The following is a 20,148-nucleotide window of genomic DNA, read 5'->3' on the forward strand; positions in this document are numbered from 1 at the left end:
TGGTCTTAGGTCAGTTAATCCACTGCTGACCCACAAATAAGATGAGGTAAAGATAACATTATTAGAAAGATAGAGAAGTGCCTGCATTATCCCTCACTCTCTCCCAACACTCGGGTGACTATATAATTGAAATATCTTCTGTTTTTCTAAGTACTTGGAGTTGTTTTTAATTTTGGGAACTTCTCAACCTTTCTGTTTTCAGTGTAAATCAGAAGGCATTTGATACTAGAAGGCATCTGATACTAGGCTAGAAAATACTCGGCACTGGTAGCCGCAAAGCAAGGGAAACCAAACCATCCCAGGCAGTACTCATGTTCCTCTCCGATATCGGAGAGTTACTGAAATTGAGAGTTGTGTTTCTGAATAAGTGTTGGCATTAAGCACATCTTAAATACTCAACAATTTGTCATGGGAGGAAGACGATAACCTCTAATAAGATTTTTCTGCAATCAAAATAGTATGATTGCGCTGGGTCCGATAAAATAGGAATAAATGTACCAAACACATGGATTATAAAAATCACACTGACATATAGCCTAATTTTTAAAAACTATATTATATCAAACGTTTAACCAAATAGATCTACCAGCTAAGAGAAACTTTCAGTATTTAATCGACAATAATTTGATTGCTTTCTTAGAGAAGATCAGATCGACTTTGGGATTATCAAAATGGTTCTAATGTCTTTATTCGTGATACAGGTCTCGTGTAAGTGAAGGTATTCGATAATCACTCTATTAAAGCTGCTTCACAGTACTATTCTCACTCCACTTGACAGACTGTTAGTAGTTATAAGAGCACTTCAGAACTCATTGGAAATCTCTGGAAATGATTACCAAGTTATTAGCATAGACTCTAAACAGACCTTCAAAATACAGTGCATAGATTTGCTGAGATGTTGTAAGTCTGCTAAGTGTAGTTGCTTTTCTTTTTTGAGGCATTGAGTAGAATTTTTTAAAAAATCAAAGCTGAAGGTTTCAGGATGGGTGCCATGGGTTCTAACTGCACAACAGTGAATGAGTGGGGCTGCCACTGATGAGCCTCGGGGGACGGACTCTGAAGCCCACGACCAGGGCAGCCAGCCCGCTGCCAGGTGCCCAACTGGCCCCCGCAATGCATTCACTGAATGTGCCTTCATAGGTACATTCCTGCTGAGAGAAAATAATTGAAGATAGAGATTGAGTCTATATAATCAAGTAGCAGACTGCATAGCTCTTGGATGAATCTATCGAGGCAGGAGGCCGTCGGATTCGACTAGTAATATTGGGCTGAGCAGTGTGGAGGGCAAAGGACTCATCCGTCATGCATCATTTGGACAGGTATACACTCAAGCCTTGGTGTCCTCTGGCAGTTCCTAATTCGAGAGCTCAAGCTAGAAAGGGGAAGTTTTGTTAGGTTGTCGGTGTCTCACAGTTTCTTTTCTGGTCTGTCGTCTAGCGTATGTTGCTAGAATTCTTTGTGCTCTGACTCCCTTCAGGTGGCTAGACGACGCTATCATTGATGAGATCACACCCAAGCTGATCGGGGACCGGCCCAATACGTACACCTACACCAAGGCCCTGGGAGAGATGGTGGTGCAGCAGGAGAGCGGCAAGCTCAATATCGCCATCATACGGCCCTCCATCGTGGGAGCGACCTGGCAGGAGCCTTTCCCAGTAAGCCCACTCGCCCGGATTCCACACTTTGCTTCCAAACCAGCAGCCTTCCAGCCCAATTACTCTCTGATGTCTTTTTTTTTTTTCTTTTTAGTATGTATAGCTAAGTACAGCAAATCAAATGTGAACCCACGATAGGGTTGGGTGGCGTCTTAGATGAGCTTCCCATTAACTCTCGTCTCAAACTTGCCATGGGAAATAGTTTTATTTCTTGGCTTCCCCACTACAGTTTAAATATAGCAGAATGTTCTTGCTGGCCAAATTGGTAGTATTACAATTGCCAGGCTAAATAGGAATCGTGAAGCTCAGAGAAAAGTCCTCAGTTTAGGGTCTTCCCTGGTGGCGCAGTGGTTGAGAGTCTGCCTGCCGATGCAGGGGACACGGGTTCGTGCCCCGGTCCGGGAGGATCCCACATGCCGCGGAGCGGCTGGGCCCGTGAGCCATGGCCGCTGAGCCTGCGCGTCCGGAGCCTGTGCTCTGCAATGGGAGAGGCCACAGCAGTGAGAGGCCCGCGTACCACCAAAAAAAAAAAAAAGGTAAGTTTAGGGGCTTCCCTGGTGATGGAGTGGTTGAGAGTCCGCCTGCCGATGCAGGGGACACGGGTTCGTGCCCCGGTCCGGGAAGATCCCATGTGCTGCGGAGCGGCTGGGCCCGTGAGCCATGGCCGCTGAGCCTGCGCTTCTGGAGCCTGTGCTCCGCAACGGGAGAGGCCACAACAGTGAGAGGCCCGCCTAGCGCGCGCGCGCGCACACACACACACACACACACACACACACACACACACTCTTCCTCAGTTTAGGAATAATAATTTTTATCTCTGTATACTGCTATATCTGTTAGAAAGTACTTTGAATTATACCATCTTTTTTGAAGCAATTCTGTAAAGCTTTTGCACCAGATAAATCCAAGCTCCATTACTTACTGACATGCAGGCTTTCGAGCTGTCTCATCTGTAAAACTGGGCTGACCGCACCCACTGTGGAGGGTTGATCAAATGAGTCGATGTATGAGGTGTGCTTAGTGCAATGCCTGGTCCCTAGTAAAAGGCTCAACTAATATTAATCCCTTCAACTTCTCCTCTCTTCTCTCCCATTTTACACACACATTTTTGACTTTCACAGATAAAGAAACAGACATAATGAGGTCAACTGACTTGCTTAGGGCTTAGGAGACAAACTCAAAGAGACATTTGTCTCTAACTGCTCCTAGATATAATCTTTCCTCTAACATCTGTAGGCAAGCTAATACAGATGGCTAGACAGATAGATACATAGCTGGATAGACAGACAGATACATACACACATAGATAGGACGAAAGATGCTATGACTCTTACAATTGTCAAGAAATGGACATTTCCTACAAACTGTGTTTGAAATGTTCCCCTGAGGAGTTAAAATCAGGCCCAGGTGGGGAAAATGAATTGGTTAGCAGATTATGATATTTAAGATGTGATCCAGTTTAGTTCATAAGATGTCATAAACAACTTGCAACCATCCATGATTCCTGCTATGAAATAAATGCTGGCAGAATTTTAATTCTTGCACAAACCAAGTGCAGAAAATATCCAGTGCTTTCTCACTGGTCTCTGTTTGAAATCTTAGAAATACTGCATCAGACAGTTCTATCGGCTGGGGTCTCAGTGCTCTTGTTTGAAGTTTATTAAGATTAGACTGCAGATGTTCCAAAGATACTAGGATTTTCTGACATGTGGAACCAATTAGAGATCTTTTTTTTTCTTTTTTTTTTTTTTTTTTAGGGTTGGGTTGATAACATAAATGGACCTACTGGGCTCATTGTTGCGGTATGTATAATGGTGTGGAAATAATTAGTTGAAAAGTAGTGGAGGGATAGTAACAAAATACTAGTGTTGGCTTAGCTTCTTCATCACGCAAAACCATAAGCGTTACTTTACTAACCACAATTGATGCAACTTATTTCAATTTTGCTGATTGGAAAATAGAGGCAGAATGAAATTACTTTAATTATCTGTGGATATCATTATCAGGAAAACAGAAATACTGTGATATCATCAATTACTACTTAGGAGTTTTATTTTTGGAAACGCTTTTGAACATCTAGTACCATGCCTGTATTTCCCCTTAGTTAACACAAGATGGGGGTGTTTCCCCCTTTTCGCTCTTTAACCGTAGCTTGAATCAGGGATGCAATAGAACTCATACCCCCAACGATTTTTAAATTTATGTGCATGTGGATAGAAATTATATAAATTCATAAAATATATCAACATCAATTTCTTAATAGATACAAGAAAGAAAACTACCAATTGGAGCAAATTTTTCAAATATAAAAACTGATAACTATAGGAAACACTTTTTAGCAATAATACTGTCACAGACCAGGAGAAACATCAGTCATTCCTCTGGGTCAGCAGCACTGTGTGTGTGTCTTCCTGCAGTGGAGACTGATCCAGTGAGCTGTGGTGCTTCCCAGTTCACAGTGAAGCATTTTAGGGCCAGAACCACGACTCTACTCTTTAGGACAAAGAACAGGACTTCAACTCTTTAAATGAGTTTAAATCTTATTAGGGATCTCATGTTTCAGACTGTGCCTTTGTTATTCTCAGAACTAGATCCAACATGAACTACAATACAAATATAAGACAGTGAATTTTAAGTACTTGTCAAACACAATGACAATGAACTTCTTTCTGATTTCTTTCTTTTTCTGTTCCCTATCTGCCTTCAACTCTTGAGGCTTAGATGGGGGTGAACATTTGGTAACTTAGAACATAACTATTTTAACATGATCCAAGAGTGAGTTTTATTACATTGTTTACAAAGCTGCACGTTAATTCAAATTTTCTAAAATTTTCCAGACTGATTGCCTATATCCAAAGGAAGGGAAATCAGTTACAAGAAAACAGAAATTAGGAACACAAGAAAGTGCCAACCACAGCAAATTGATGTTGGAAACATACAGGGTGTAAATAATCAATCACTTTATAAAGTCACTAAATGTGACTTTTAATTTATTAACTGACTTCTTTATTTATTGACACAACATTTATTAACATGAACGATTCCCAATTCTTACATCTGTATAACATCAGTGATCTGTGAGGTAAACAAAGATACTGAACAAAAAGTAAATAATGGTGGGTTTTTTTCCCCAAGTGATAAAAAAAGTTTTGTCAAGTAGTAGAATTTTATTAATTTTTAAAAAATGTATCTTAAACTTTTAGTGTCTATTATTGCTTGTAAATTAGTAGGCACTAGCAGAAAACAACATCATTTAAGAAATGGTAAGCTAAATTAATGGGGAATCTGGGAACCCTAATTCTTATTCTTTATTAATTAACCAAATACATTAAACCTCTCACAAGTTTGAGGAATTTCACTCTGAAAGGAGCCTGAGGACCCCTAGCGGTTCTTGGCAATGGTGACACTTAAGATGAACTCGGCTGGGAGGTTGGATGGGCTGAGAGCAGTCAGCCTCGGCGCAGGCACCTAGTAAGCAGTGATCAGTGCTGGCCGTTATCACTAACAGCATTCGTATTACCTGTCTGATGTATACTTTAATCCCGGCTATTACTTAAGATCTGGTTCAATATTTTTTGTCCTTGGGACTTCCCTGGTGGTCCAGTGGTTAAGAATCCACCTTCCAATGCAGCAGATGAGGGTTCGAGCCCTGGTCGGGAAACTAAGATCCCACATGCTGTGGGGCAACTAAGCCTGCGCTCTAAAGCCCGTGTGCCGCGACTAAGACCTGACGCAACCAAATAAATAAATTAAAAATATATATTTTATGTCCTTTTTCCTGTGCAGGCTGGGAAGGGGTTTCTTCGGTCCATAAGAGCTACTCCAATGGCTGTGGCAGATTTAATTCCAGCAGATATAGTCGTCAATCTCACCTTGGCTGTAGGATGGTACACGGCAGTTCACAGGTGTGGATGCAAAAGCTAGCTTTCAAAGAATTGATGAGAAGGAGGGTGACTGTGTTAGGCACCTTTTCAAAATACATGCATTTTGGAACTTCCCTGGTGGTGCAGTGGTTAAGAATCCACCTGCTAATGCAGGGGATATGGATTCGAGCCCTGATGCGGGAGGATTCCCACATGCCACGGAGCAACAAAGCCCGTGCGCCACAACTACTGAGACTGAGCTCTAGAGCCCGCGAGCCACAACTACTGAAGCCTGTGCGCCTAGAGCCTGTGCTCCACAACAAGAGAAGCCACCGCAATGAGAAGCCCGCGCGCAGCAACGAAGGCCCAACGCAGCCAATAAATAAATAAATTAATTAATTAATTTAAATATATATATATATGCATTTTATTGTGGAAGACCCCAAATGTGAGAGGGTGTCCATTTCAATATTTCACAGTTCCAATTATGCCATCATATATGCATTAACTTGCTTTATAAATACTGCTTGATCATACAGTAATAAATTCTTCAAATCATTTAACCATCTAATTCTTGATAACCGAAACGTGTCTTTCTATTCAGTAGTCTAAAATACAGCTTCCTTTCTTAAGGCAAAGGAGGTGAAAGTGGATGAAATGAGAGCATATTTTTTTTAACTCCTCAGTCCCTAATAAATGCCAAAAGTTCAGATCACCGTGTGTGTAGCAGGGGGAGGTGGGGGGCGGGATTTTCTAGTACAAGGAAAAAATAATAGGTTGTTTGTATATTTACCTTTGTTAGTAAAAGGTAAACAAAGTTAATTTTTATTAATTATTGGAAGTTAGATATTCAGATGTTTTCCAATCCAGCAGAGCTTCCCTGGATTTAGGAAAAAACATGGCCCATATTTTTGCCCATATTTTGCAGATCAGACCATGATCTGCTTTCTCATGGTCATGCTACCTCCATTTGGTCCATAAATATGTCAACCTATTGGGATTTTTTCCTTGTACACATGTACACACACACACACACACACACACACACACACACTTGCACTTTTCCTCCTCTTCTTCTATTTTGCTTATTCACCCAAAGAAGGAACAAAAGATGGAAGTGTTGAGTGGGGTGCCTCAGTCAAGGGAATTATTGAAGAAACCTTGTTTAAATGTTATTTTCCCTTATCTTTCTTTCATTAGTTCTCCATTTTGTTGTATTTATCTAACTTTTGTTTTCCAGACCTAAGTCAACATTGATCTACCACTGTACATCTGGCAACCTCAATCCCTGTAATTGGGGCAAAATGGGTAAGTGCCTGTAACGATGTACCTGTATAACTATGAGAGTTTGCTCACTCACGATTAGGGTCTGCCACATGGAAAGAAATAGACAAAGTGTGTCATGGAGCTTAGAGTCTAATGGGGAAAAGACAAAACATAGGTAAAGAGATTAAAGTAATTGCAAATTGTAAATGTGTAAGAGTTAATTAGGATGTACTGTGGTATACCAAAGAAAGGGGCCAGTGGGATAGCTGCATGATTGTAAGCAATAAGGGGCCCATTGGCTATAGACATTTAAAAAAATAAATAAAGCCAAGTAAAAGTCAGCAATTATAAGCAATGTCAGTGATAAAATACTCCTTCTGCTGAGCCACTGCTCTCATGAACACAGTCCTCATACCCTGGCCACATCACTGAGAGTGTGACATAATCAATGGCCAAGTAGATTTAGAAAAGTCCAATAATGTTAACTCCTGTTATTGAGTCAGTGATACTCTTTATTAATTTATGCTGTCAGCCATAGTGTAACCTTGAATGTATCCTGTTGAATTGAATTAATCCTGCATATAATAGAAAATTGGCTAACCAATCTTGTACTCTCCTTTGTCAGTTTCAAAGTTGATTTTCTTGCAAATATTTGAAACTTTTAGATCATCTAATTGTTTAGCTACTAGATGTTGAAAAAAAATCAAATGTGCTTAATTTGTTAGAATCTGATTTCCAATTCAGTGCACTCTGCTCTGCTATTCTATTTGCAAAGTTATTACTTCAATAAAAGTAAAATGAAATTATCTACTACCATCAAAGTTCTTTAGCTAATATATCCAGTTATTTAGATCATATAGCTAAATAATTCTGACAATATTCGGAAATAAAAATAAATCTCCTCTACCTCAGTAACAGAACTAAGATATCACTATAAAAAGAGGCATTAATAGAAGCAACCAAGATACTTAAACTTTTCTTTTTTAAAAAAACAGCTTTTTAAAAACATTTATTTATTTTGGCTGCGTTGGGTCTTTGTTGCTGTGCGCGGGCTTTCTCTAGTTGCAGCAAGCAGGGGCTATTCTTCGTTGCCGTGCGCAGGCTTCTCATGGGTGGCTTCTCTTGTTGCAGAGCACAGGCTCTAGGTGTGCAGGCTTCGGTAGTTGTGGCACGCAGGCTCAGTAGTTGTGGCGCACGTGCTCCGCAGCATGTGGGATCTTCCCGGACCAGGGCTCGAACTCATGTCCCCTGCATTGGCAGGCAGATCCTTAGCCACTGCACCACCAGGGAAGTCCCCAAGATACTTAAACTCTTAAATAAAAAGATGCTACATGTAAAATCCATTCCTGAGATTCAAAATAGTCTTCTTCAGTGCTGAAAATGTTTATCTGTTTTGTGGAATAATAATATTTGAAAGTGATCTTAAAAATAATCTAGTGTGCTCACTTTATTTGACACACAAGGCCCAGAGAGAGTTAATGATTTATTCAGTACATATGGGGAGCTGGAGCCTGATGTAGGAGTATTGATAGAAGACAGGTCTCCTGAATGTGTAATGACCACCCACTAGGAATTCCTAAAAGTTAATATGAATCCCTCTGGGAGGAAAAGACCCAGGAATCAGATGTTTCTTGATAATATTTTCCGTATAGGGTATGTATTTTTCATACAGATTTCTAGGTAGTATCTTTTATGGAGGACAGTAATCATATTACCATAATAATTGATAGCTTCAACATAACTGAGTAATGAACTTAGGCATATTCTTTGAAAATTCTACATAAAATCAAAATTGAATTCAAATGAATGAATACCTTTTGAAAAGACATATTGGATTTACAAATGTACACTAAAAGCTTTAAACTAGGTTTTATATAAGTAATAATTTTTTTAAGATTATTATTTTTAAAAACTCTGGAGACAAGAGTAAAACCATTGAGTCTGAAGTATTTCAGAGTAGAAGGAATACCAAAGTAAAAGACTGGTATTTAAAGTGAACCGACACGAAGGAGTCCTGCTTTTATATTCTCTCTTTTACTTAAATCTTTATAAAGTTTAAGTATGGGCTTCCCTGGTGGCACAGCGGTTGAGAGTCTGCCTGCCAATGCAGGGGACGCGGGTTCGTGCCCCGGTCCGGGAGGATCCCACGTGCCACGGAGCGGCTGGGCCCGTGAGCCATGGCCGCTGCGCCTGCGCGTCCGGAGCCTGTGCTCCGCAACGGGAGGGGCCACAGCAGTGAGAGGCCCCCGTACTGAAAAAAAAAAGTTTAAGTAAAATGTCAAGAAACTTTCCTGATTTTCCTTCAAGTAAATGATCCAACCAAGGAAATAACACCCTTAGGCTCTGTCTTGGGCTTTAGAATAGATTAGATAACCTTGAAATTGAATGATGGATTTAAGTTTTTCTGAGCAATACTTCACTGTATTGACTAAAACTATTTTCCCAAGAAGTTGTTTTAGAGTAAAGATTTCAAGAGAAGGACCAAATTCTTAACCTATTCAAAATGTTGGATTTTGCAGGTGACCACTTGACCGGCATAAAAGTCTTAATATTATTCTCAGAAATTGATTCATGACTCTACACAACAAATCCTTATTATTTATTGTTTTGACCCATTGCAAATGCCATCCACCACAGTGGGTTTATATGCTCCTAGACTTAGCACTTATTCTGTTGTTTTTTTTTTTCCCCCCAGGGATCCAAGTCTTGGCAACCTTTGAAAAAATCCCGCTTGAGAGAGCTTTCAGGAGGCCAAAGGCTGACTTCACAACCAACAACGTCACAACCCAGTACTGGAATGCAGTCAGCCACCGGGCCCCTGCCATTATCTATGACTTCTATCTGCGGCTCACGGGAAGGAAGCCCAGGTAAGAAGCTGAGACAGTAGCTTTAGAAGTGTCTCTGCATGGAAGTTTAGGGCCCCAAGTCCTTAGCCCTCCCGTCACCTGGGGATGAAAGGTGACAACTGAATCATATATATTTATCGTTTTGTATATATAAGGGGACAACCAAAGCAGTAGTAGTGAAAAGCCTACCTTAGAGATCCTTTGTCATAATAAAGGAAGTTATATGTTAAGGACCCTGCTTGATGAATTCAGCAGGTAATCATTCACCTACAAAGAAAAGCAACTGCGATTCTGTGTCTGGGAGTTTCTAAATTGTTAGATGATCTTAAAATGTACAGTGGTGGGGCTTCCCTTCCCTGGTGGCGCAATGGTTGAGAATCCGCCTGCCGATGCAGGGGACACAGGTTCATGCCCCGGTCCGGGAAGATCCCACATGCCGCGGAGCGGCTGGGCCCGTGAGCTATGGCCGCTGAGCCTGCGCGTCCGGAGCCTATGCTCCGCAACGGGAGAGGCCACAACAGTGAGAGGCCCGAGTACCACAAAAAAAAAAAAAAAAAAAAAAAAATGTACAATGGTAACAGCCTCACATACACACAAGGGATGGTGCATGATGATCTTATTTTCATTCTCACAACATCCCAAGGAGGATATTCTCATCATCCCAATTTTACAAATGAGGAAATGGAAGCTAAAGGAAGAATTTTAAGTAATCTCAAAGGAAGTGACAGAGAAAAGATCTGGAGAAACCAGAACTGGATTTACTGCCACCTGGAGATGAGAACAAGGTCGAATGAAAGTATGTTGATGCTGAGGCAGCTCTGTCACCTTCCAGCTGTGTGACCTAGGACATGGCCCTTCGTACCCCTGTCTCACTTGAATAATACTATATGTGTCATAATCATAACTACCAAAGGCAATCCCTGCCATCAAGCCTCAGAAGCATGATGTTAGCTCCTTTTAAAGAAAGAAGTCTCTCTCAGCGTGTTTTATTTCCATCCTTATTAACAGAGCAAATGACTGAAACTTAGGCAATGTAGAGTTTATCCAAATTTTCAGAGATCTTAGCGTCCATAACTCAATTGTCAGTTTCTTCTTGAGCAAGGTGAAAAAGGGGATACTGTGTCTGTGGGAAAATATTTGTATGAGGGGTTTATTAAATAACGATGGGAATAGAAGGAAAACCAAACATTCCTGGCAGAAACGCTAAAGCCTTTCAAATACATCAGTTAGAAGACCTGGTTGAAGAGCAAAGTTCGGTAAGTACAAAAGGAAAACACAGGAGGAAGGAGCCCAATAGAAATATTTACGTATTTTGTTTGTAAGAAATTAAATTGTAATATTCATGGAAAATGGTTAGGTTTGTTATGTGATAGAAATCTTAAGAATAATCTTTATGGCAGAAAATGCTAGAATCCTTCTGGACCCTTTCCTTCCCCATGTGTGTTTGTGTGTAATCGTCTATGTATTTACAACCATATATGGACATATATACAATTTTGCTTTGAGGTAAGTGTATGTATAAATCTCTGTGTATGTATAAAGCAATCGTACATACTTTTAACTTTTTCACTCATGTTCCATGAAAATCTAGGTCATTCTGCTAGTGCTGTCTTTTTCCCCTGCTATTACAAACAATGGGGCAACAAACATGCTTTTTTCTAGAATGTGCCTCTAGATGTGGAGAGGAGGCTTAGGGGTGGGATTGCTAGATGGGAGAGTATATGGATTTTATGACTGCCACCAGGTTGCCTTAAAGGAAGGCTCTGTCAATTTACACCCTCAGAACAGCAAGTGAGAGTACAAGTCTGTTCTTTCTCACTCTCATTAATACTTTGCAAAAATCAATATTTTGAATTGTCAAACTAATGACAAGGAATAGCATCTCTTTGTCACTTTGATTTGCATTTTCCTTGATTGCTGGAGGGGCTGGGCTTTCATTTGTTTTGGACTTCCGTGGTTTCTCTGGTATGAGTTGCTTGCTTCTATTTCTCACCTGTTTTTTTAATTTTTCTTTTTTTATTGAAGTATAGTTGATTTACAGTGTTTCAGTTATACAGCAAAGTGATTCAGATATACATATATGCATATATACACATGTACATATATATATTCTTTTTCAGGTCCTTGTTTATCTATTTTATATATAGTAGTGTGTATCTGTTAATCCCAAATTTAAAATTTATTCCTCCCTGTTTTACCCCTTTGGTAACCATAAGTTTGTTTTTTATGTCTGTGAGTTTATTTCTTTTCTGTATAAGTTCATTTGTATCATTTTTCTTTAGATTCCACATATAAGTTATATGACATTTGTCTTTGTCTGACTTCACTTAATATGATAATCTCTAGGTCCATGCATGTTGCTACAAATGGTATTTCATTCCTTTTTTTTTTTGGTGGTACGCGGGCCTCTCACTGTTGTGGCCTCTCCCGTTGTGGAGCACAGGCTCCAGACGCACGTGCTCAGTGGCCATGGCTCACGGGCCCAGCCGCTCCCTTCCCAGACCAGGGCACGAACCCGTGTCCCCTGCATCGGCAGGCGGACTCTCAACAACTGCGCCACCAGGGAAGCCCCTATTTCATTCCTTTTTATGGCTGAGTAATACTCCTTTTTTTCTATTGGGTTATACTTATTAATTTATGGAAGCTCTGTGTGTGTGTGTAAATATATATTTCATGTATTTACTTGAAGTCAGTTTCTTATATTGTAGTTCTAATTATGAAGCTTTTTTAATACAAGGGAAGCTGTATATAATGCAGGTCTTAAGAGCATGGAGTTTGGAGTCAGACTTACATATTTAAATCCTGGCTTCACCAATTTATCCAAATGACCCCTAAATTACTTAACCTCTCTAACTCCTAACTTGTAAAAAGGAGACTGTAATCATACCTATTTCATAGGGTTTTACTTAAGACTGCATAGAATATAGTAGTCACTATTATTACCAAAGAAGTTTAAACATTTTATGTGATAAAATGAATCACTTTCCCTTTATAGCTTTTGCCTTGTATGCATTGAGAAGATCTTTACTACCTGAGAGTAATAAAATGTATTCTTTCTTTCTAAAAAAATACTATTATGTTGATATAGTCCTGTATATACGTTACACCATTGTATATATAATATACAGTATTATATATACAATGTATATATATTATATATACTATATAATCATTGTGCAATGATTCTTTTTAAAAATTAAATCTATTGAAATCATATCAATTACGTCAGGGTTGTAAAATGGATAAAGATTGCCTTAGTCTGTTTGGGCTGCTATAACAATATCATATACTGGGTGGCTTATAAACAATAGAAATTTGGGAGTTCCCTGTTGGCCTAGTAGCTAGGATTCCAGGCTTTCACTGGAATGGCCCAGGTTCAATCCCTGGTCAGGGAACTGAGATCCTGCAAAAAATAGAAATTTATTTCCTCACAGTACTGGAGACTAAGAAGTCTAAAATCAAGATGCTGGTAGATCTGGCATCTACTGAGGGCCCACTTCCTGGTTCCTAGAGAGCCATGTTCTCTGTGTCCTCATATGCTGGCAGGGCCAAGGGAGCTTTCTGGGGTCCCTTTTATAAGGGCATTACCCATCTGCCAAAGACTCATTCTCCAAATGCTATCACTATTAGGAGGAATAGGTTTCAACAGATGAATTGTGGGAGGATATAAGTATTCAGTCTACAGCCAAGATGTTAGATAACAATAGCAAATGGAACCGTATTATGATGCTTGTATTGATTCTACCTCCTTGCCTAAGAATTTCCCATGATACCATGAGAGAAGTACCTCATGAGTTATCAGGGACATGGCCAGTAGGATTTGACCAGAAATAAGACCAAACTCCCCAAATAGCATCATAAGTCTTTATGAGGTCAACTATAGTAATAACTATTACCAAGATTAGCCTAACTGATTAAGATAAAAATCGAATGTTCTATAGGCAAAAGGTGATCTGTAACCAGAAAATCTAGACTTGAGCATTAGCCATGTGACCTTGAACCTATTAATCCGTCTGTAAGATGAAGATAAACAGTATAGACCCTAACTAACTCACAGAATCATACTGTGAGGATCAAATAAGAAAGCATATAAAAGTTTTTTTTACAAATTGTTATAAAGTTGGGAAGTTCAAACAGCAGGTCCTGACCATGGGGTTAGAAGATGTGATCCATCTCAAGCAATGGGATACAGGGGATGAGTTTACAGAGGCTTTTTGAAGTCCATCAAAACTGAGTTGGAATTTTGGCTTTGACACATTGTATTATCACAGCCACTTAATCTTTCTTAAGTTTACTTTACATAAAAATGCAGATAAATACCTACCTAACAGGGATGTTATGGGAATTAGTGGAGATAATATTTTTTTAAAGTATCAGCACTATGCCTGAGTAAATTATTAACAAACTATTTTCCCCTTAAATCTCCATTACAGTTAATAACTGTTTTTGGTTCATCGGACGCTAATACAGTCACCACTTCTGTTATATAATGTTATATAATAAGTTATATAATAAGACCTCGAATCAATGTTTTTTTAAAAAAAATCTAAGAACATACAATAAGAAAGAGAAATAAGTTTTCTTATTGTCTACCTCAGAATTCAAAGAATGAACAGTATGTCATCAGGGGTGGATACCTGGCTAGGCTTTTAAAATATTTGCAACTCTTGAGAAAGAGATGGTAGAAAAGAGGAAAAGAAGTTTAGTGGTATTAAAATGCCTGATAGAACAAGCACTTTCAGATTCATCCCCTTCCCTTCATGCAACAGAGTGTTAACATGGAAGGGGGAAAAAATAAGAGTTTTAATGTGGAATTGGAAAAAGTGGGAAGAAATCATTTTTATATTTTTTCAAACACAATTTGTCATATATCCCTACAGAGTAGCAGGGAAGCAGCATCTGTGGTGCACTGATATTCGCTCCTATGTGATCTTTACCTCAGGATGACAAAACTCATGAATCGGCTTTTAAGAACCCTTTCCATGCTGGAGTATTTCATCAACCGGAGTTGGGAATGGAGCACATACAATACAGAAATGCTGATGTCCAAGCTGAGTCCTGAAGACCAAAGAGTGAGTACAGCACTGACAACCGACAGGAAAACCTTACCCATTCAGAATTCAGAATTCTTTGACCTGGAGAGCTGATGAATTAAGGGTGTTTTTGTTATATACACAGAATTATTTTTTTTTCTTTTTTGGCTAAGAAAATCAGTGAATGCCATCAACACAATTTCAGGAAGCAAGTTTAATGTAGGTAAGAGATCTAGGTTCTTAGCCTTTGGCTAGCTTCTCACTGCTGTTCTGCAGGTCAGGTCTCATATACTTTGTTTCAACCCTTTGATCAACTTCCATAGCTGTTAACTTTTCAACAAATCCTCAGTACCTCTATCTTTCCCCCCTAACCTCCAAAACATATGACTGCAATGAAAAATAATTTTACTGGCCAGGAACTCTCTCATCCACTGTTCTTGTCAAATCAAAATTGTTCTGCATCTCCAAAGCTGCAGTTCCTTCCTTCTTATCTTTTTAGATAAGCTAACCCTTCCACCTCTGCATTCTAGCCCAGCTAAGACCTCCCGTCAGCAGCATCGCCCTCTCTCTAGCATTGTCAGTCTTCCTCCCTATAATGATTTCTCTTTGACAATTCAGACGTTTATTTCTCAAGATAGGCCTTCACTTTAATTGCTCAGGATCAGTGCCATTTATTTCTATATATTAGCTTCTTAGCAGTCACAAATGTTGTCCTGAAATTCACAAATATACAAATCTTCTGTACTTTGTACATCCCTAGCTTCACTTTCTCAGTCATTTATTCCTTGAGCATATCCTTAGTTTTTAATTAAGCTTTAAAGATTTCACTCTTGACATTTTCTGCTAAAAATTTTTTAAAAGAAAGAAATTTCTTGATTTATCTTGTGCTTGCCAGCATGTAGAAGAAACCAAGTCATGCATGTAGAATAAACCAAGTCATGCTGAGAAGTAAATGTTAGATGGCTAGCTAGCCTCACCTGCTAGCTCGTACATACCAGCCACATAGAGCATGATTCAAATCCAAGTCCTAAAATTACTTCCCACCATGGAAACTAAGGGTTACTTGCAGTCAGACACAATGTTAAATATACCAGTTGAGATTTAGACGGGTACTTTAACTGAAATCATTGCTGTGAACCTCTAAAATGGACATGAAATAGAGCTTATTTTTTTTCAGAAATGTTTACATGCCTATATAGACAAAATTCTTCTAAGCACCTGTGTTTAAAATGCATGGATCAAACCAGCTTATTTTTCAAAACCCCTCAGGCTATTAGAAATTATTTTTAAAATTAGCATCAAATGTTATATAGGCTTATCTTTATTGCATTTTCTCCATGGAATTTACCCATCTAAATAATTCAAAAGGTAATAAGCTTAGAGTTTCATTTTTGACATTTTGCCTTCTTTGTTAATACTCCAACTTATTTCACAAAGATTTGGAATAACTTGCAATAAATACATGTAATAAAAGAACAAAACAGAAATAAAACATCAAACCAGGAAAAATATGTACTAAAGTATGAAATCAAGAGTAAGAACGGAAAAACAGAACATTCATATGCAGTCTATAAGATCCTACTAAGTCACTGCAATTAAGCAGGAAATTTGTTCTTAAGATTTTTGGTGGCAAGGTGAAAAGAAAATATAGTTTCATGGCATTCTTTGTCTAAGAAAAGAAAATACACTAGTGTTCTAAGAGAAGCAAAGCTTTTCTTACCGCTCTGAATGTTTCTGAAGGGCTTCATTTTGTGGCACACCAAGAAACATAATGGATAACATCTCAAAAGCAAAGATAGAATATAAATTCTGCTAAGTTAGTCCTTAAAGCTTTGATTTAAGCCTTTGGTTTAAACTTAAGTCCAAAGTTTACCTTAATCAGCATAATGAAGTAGTGATATTTCAGGAAAGGGTGCTAGGGCAAGGGGACAACACCAAAATTTAAGAATGAAAAGAGGCTTCCCTGGTGGCGCAGTGGTTGAGAGTCCGCCTGCTGATGCAGGGGACATGGGTTTGTGCCCCGGTCTGGGAAGATCCCACATGCCGCGGAGCGGCTGGGCCCGTGAGCCATGGCCGCCGGGCCTGCGCGTCCAGAGCCTATGCTCCGCAACGGGAGAGGCCACAGCAGTGAGAGGCCCGCGTACCACCAAAAAAAAAAAAAAGAATGAAAAGAAAAAGACATATATAATTTGTTTTGGTCACTAACATATTTATTCTTTTAAAAAATAATGAATCCCTATTTACTTGAAATGAAATTAGCCTTCAACATACTAATACCAGTTCCTTTAAATTTCCAAGACTTCCTAAAGGTCAAATATTTGTGCTTGATCCATGTTTAAATATTCATATATAAATGGTAATCCATATTGTTACTGCCTTTAAAATAACAACTCAAATCATCTCATTTGGAGGGGTACAACCTAAATCTTCCAAACTGAATGTCACTCATTTAGGTAAAAGAAACTTCATCAAATGAATAAAGTGATCCTCCAGCAGTGCAATTCTGACAATCCATAATCTCTTCTTGCATTTCAGGTATTCAACTTCGATGTGCGCCAGTTGAATTGGTTGGAATACATTGAAAATTATGTTTTAGGAGTTAAGAAGTACTTATTGAAAGAGGATATGGCTGGGATCCCAGAAGCAAAGCAACACTTAAAAAGGTAAATATAATCGGTCAGTTAATATTTACTGAGCAATTACCATGTGTATCTGATTTTATACCAGACATGAAATATGAGCAGGGGAAGAGAGGAATTAATATTTTTTGAGCCTTTATACTATATACCCTGTAATATACTCTTTCATTTAGACTTTACCACATCCCTGTGAGGCAGGTATTATTTCTGTTATCCCATTTTTATTAAAGAGCTATTTAAGCTCAAAGAAGGTAAGTGGGCAAGTCACACATGGTAAGTGCAGGAGCCAGATATGAACCCAAGTTTTCTTCTATCGCATCCTGTCATAATGTGGTATAGAGAAAGAACATCCAACAGGCAGGAAACCTGATTGTGCTATTTAACATGGGCAAATCAGTTAACCACTCTTCAAGACCTCTGACTGCCTGCAATTTTTCAATAATTAATCCCTAAGGGACAAAGAATTATAGTAATCTGACATAATTCTGGTAGAAGCGAAGGGCTTTTAATGCAGAGATGATAAGGATGGGAAAAGTAATTGCAAACTGAGAGGAACGTTGAGAACTTACCCTCCAGTGAACAAGAACCAGGGAAGATTTGTGATATATAGTAATATCAAAGTATATTTAAGAAAGATTACATTAGCCATGTTTATAAGACAGGTTAAAGCAGGTATGAGAAAGGGAAACTAGTCAGGGAATACTATAGAAATGATTACTCAGAAGGCATGTGGTGGAAATGAAAGATATCAAAATCAGAAGGCCATCAGGTAGTGCCACATACCTAAGCACTTAGTTATTTGCTGGTCATAGCCAGGAAAAGATACATTTATGCTTCAAATAACATAGTTGGGTATTTGGTACTGTTTTGACGTTGGTTATATATGTCTGTTTCCAGGCTCCGAAATATTCACTACCTCTTTAATACTGCCCTCTTCCTCATCGCCTGGCGCCTTCTCATTGCAAGATCTCAGGTGGCTCGGAATGTGTGGTTCTTCATCGTGAGCTTCTGTTACAAATTCCTCTCCTACTTTAGGGCGTCCAGCACACTCAAGGTCTGACAACATTTGGCGATCTCCTTTTGTTTGGAACCTCTCAGATACCTCTAAAACAGTAACTGTGGTTCTCAAGATTAGGTAGTAACAAATATGTCCAAGTCATTACCTGTCAAATGTGCTGTCATGTATTCATCCTTATTTCTTAACTATACATTTTTATTTCAGTGAGAGAAGGAAAGTCATATCCTAGCCTATAATCATACATGTTAGGAAAAAAATTGTTTCCTGTTTCCTAACACTCTATTCTATGCTCTTGAATATAAACACCAAAGTACACCCATCTTCCCACAGTTAGCTTTTTCCTCCTTGAGAGGACTAATTTCAACTCAATCAACATGGAAGAACACATGGTAGAAGCTGAGATATGCTAAAGAAAGGCAGTTCTAACCTTTGAACCATTCTAGTGTACTTAGTATAAAGGTTTAAAATCAAGCTAAGTAGAGAAAGGAAGGTCTCAACATCTTCACAAATGCTGTTAGAGAAATAATTTGCCGCCAAGGTTTCTGCTTTCTTTTTGTTATACCATGGAGTCCTGGTTGAGGGCTGGGGGAATTAGAAAAGTGGGTTCACATTTAACGTTTTCCTTAACTATACCCACTTCTGAAACCTAAATAAAACCAAGAGGTGTAAATAATTATGTATAAAGTGAAGCCTCAAGGGTATTTTCACTGGGACTGTTTATTATGCTTTTAAGTAAAAATTAGTTCCCGTAACTTGAATTTGACATCTATTATTTCTAAATCGTTTGAATCACCAGTTTTCCTGATAACCTCCTAAGGGTTACCCTCTTCTTCATTAAAGTCTCCAAATCCTTTATATTTAAGTTTATATTGCTCAGGCCTCGATTAGAGATTAGAGTGACTAATGTTAGAGGAAGGTCCTAGGCTAGAATCATGTAAAAACCCATTTCCTTGATCTTTGCCATTGAGGAAAGCAAACTTTCAAATAAAATTTTAAATGCTAGTTTTAGCTTTTTCTATAAGTGGGGAAGTTTACTTTCACCAGGATTTGCTAGTATCTTGATCACTCCAGTTGCAGAGTGTTACCTGTGGAATGTGCAGCAGAAGAGGACAGACTTCATTAAGTGACTCTAAGTTTAGAGAACAGGTGTTGTTTTGTTTAAAAATATTTTATGTATAATGCAAATGAGTGAGTAAAACACTAATCTCAATTCTATATTAATAATGTAACTGTTATCCCAACTTTCCTCATATTTGAGAGACGAGTGCACGTTGGACTGCAGCATTTCATGTTAAAAACATGGACTATGATTCAAATATAGTACCTAGGGCCTAAGCAACTAAAAATAATCACAACTACTTGAAAATTACATGAGCATAAAATGTTAATGACAGTTATATTTATGCTCACTTTCTGAGATAATTGGTTAATACTCAGAAAGGCACACTAGGTGGCCGAAGTATACTAGGGCCAGGAGGATGACTTCTAGCCCAATATTACTTGAGATTTTTCTGAACCCCATAAAGGGCGTTTGGGGGGGAACTCTTCTGGGCAGTGTCTTTCCCAATCTCATCTAAGTTCTGGGAACTACTTCCCAGGGCAGACAACCCAGTTCTGAAACAAAGTACCTGGTTGTCTTCAGTTTGAGATGTCTGTATGACATGTTTGAGTTACACTGATTAAGATACAAACTGTAGATAATGATAAAAATGAAATCAAGATACAATTCAATGAAATTGGACAAAACGTAATAGTTCTAAGAATTTACTATCTTTTGATTATTTTATGTTTCACCAATTCAATAAATTTCACTGATCAAGTATTCACA

The 20,148-nt window shown here is 38.6% G+C and overlaps 1 protein-coding gene across 23 annotated transcripts in view; it reads left to right on the plus strand.

The window, feature by feature from the left end:
• FAR2 (fatty acyl-CoA reductase 2) overlaps positions 1-20,148 on the plus strand; it is a 128,855-nt gene extending 108,707 nt beyond the window's left edge. For 15 of the 23 annotated variants that reach the window (XM_067008980.1, XM_067008978.1, XM_067008974.1 and 12 more), the window contains 8 exons: positions 1,478-1,655; positions 3,413-3,457; positions 5,442-5,560; positions 6,759-6,826; positions 9,480-9,651; positions 14,573-14,702; positions 17,199-17,326; positions 18,200-20,148. In XM_067008980.1, the coding sequence (XP_066865081.1) occupies positions 1,478-1,655; positions 3,413-3,457; positions 5,442-5,560; positions 6,759-6,826; positions 9,480-9,651; positions 14,573-14,702; positions 17,199-17,326; positions 18,200-18,362 (1,003 nt within the window). In that variant the 3' untranslated portion in view covers positions 18,363-20,148. The remainder of the gene's footprint in view (positions 1-1,477; positions 1,656-3,412; positions 3,458-5,441; positions 5,561-6,758; positions 6,827-9,479; positions 9,652-14,572; positions 14,703-17,198; positions 17,327-18,199) is intronic. The other 8 variants (XM_067008987.1, XM_067008988.1, XM_067008986.1 and 5 more) reach the window with 1 other exon arrangement.

This window comes from Kogia breviceps, chromosome 12 (assembly GCF_026419965.1).
Source record: "Kogia breviceps isolate mKogBre1 chromosome 12, mKogBre1 haplotype 1, whole genome shotgun sequence".
Taxonomy (NCBI): Eukaryota; Metazoa; Chordata; class Mammalia; order Artiodactyla; family Physeteridae; genus Kogia; species Kogia breviceps.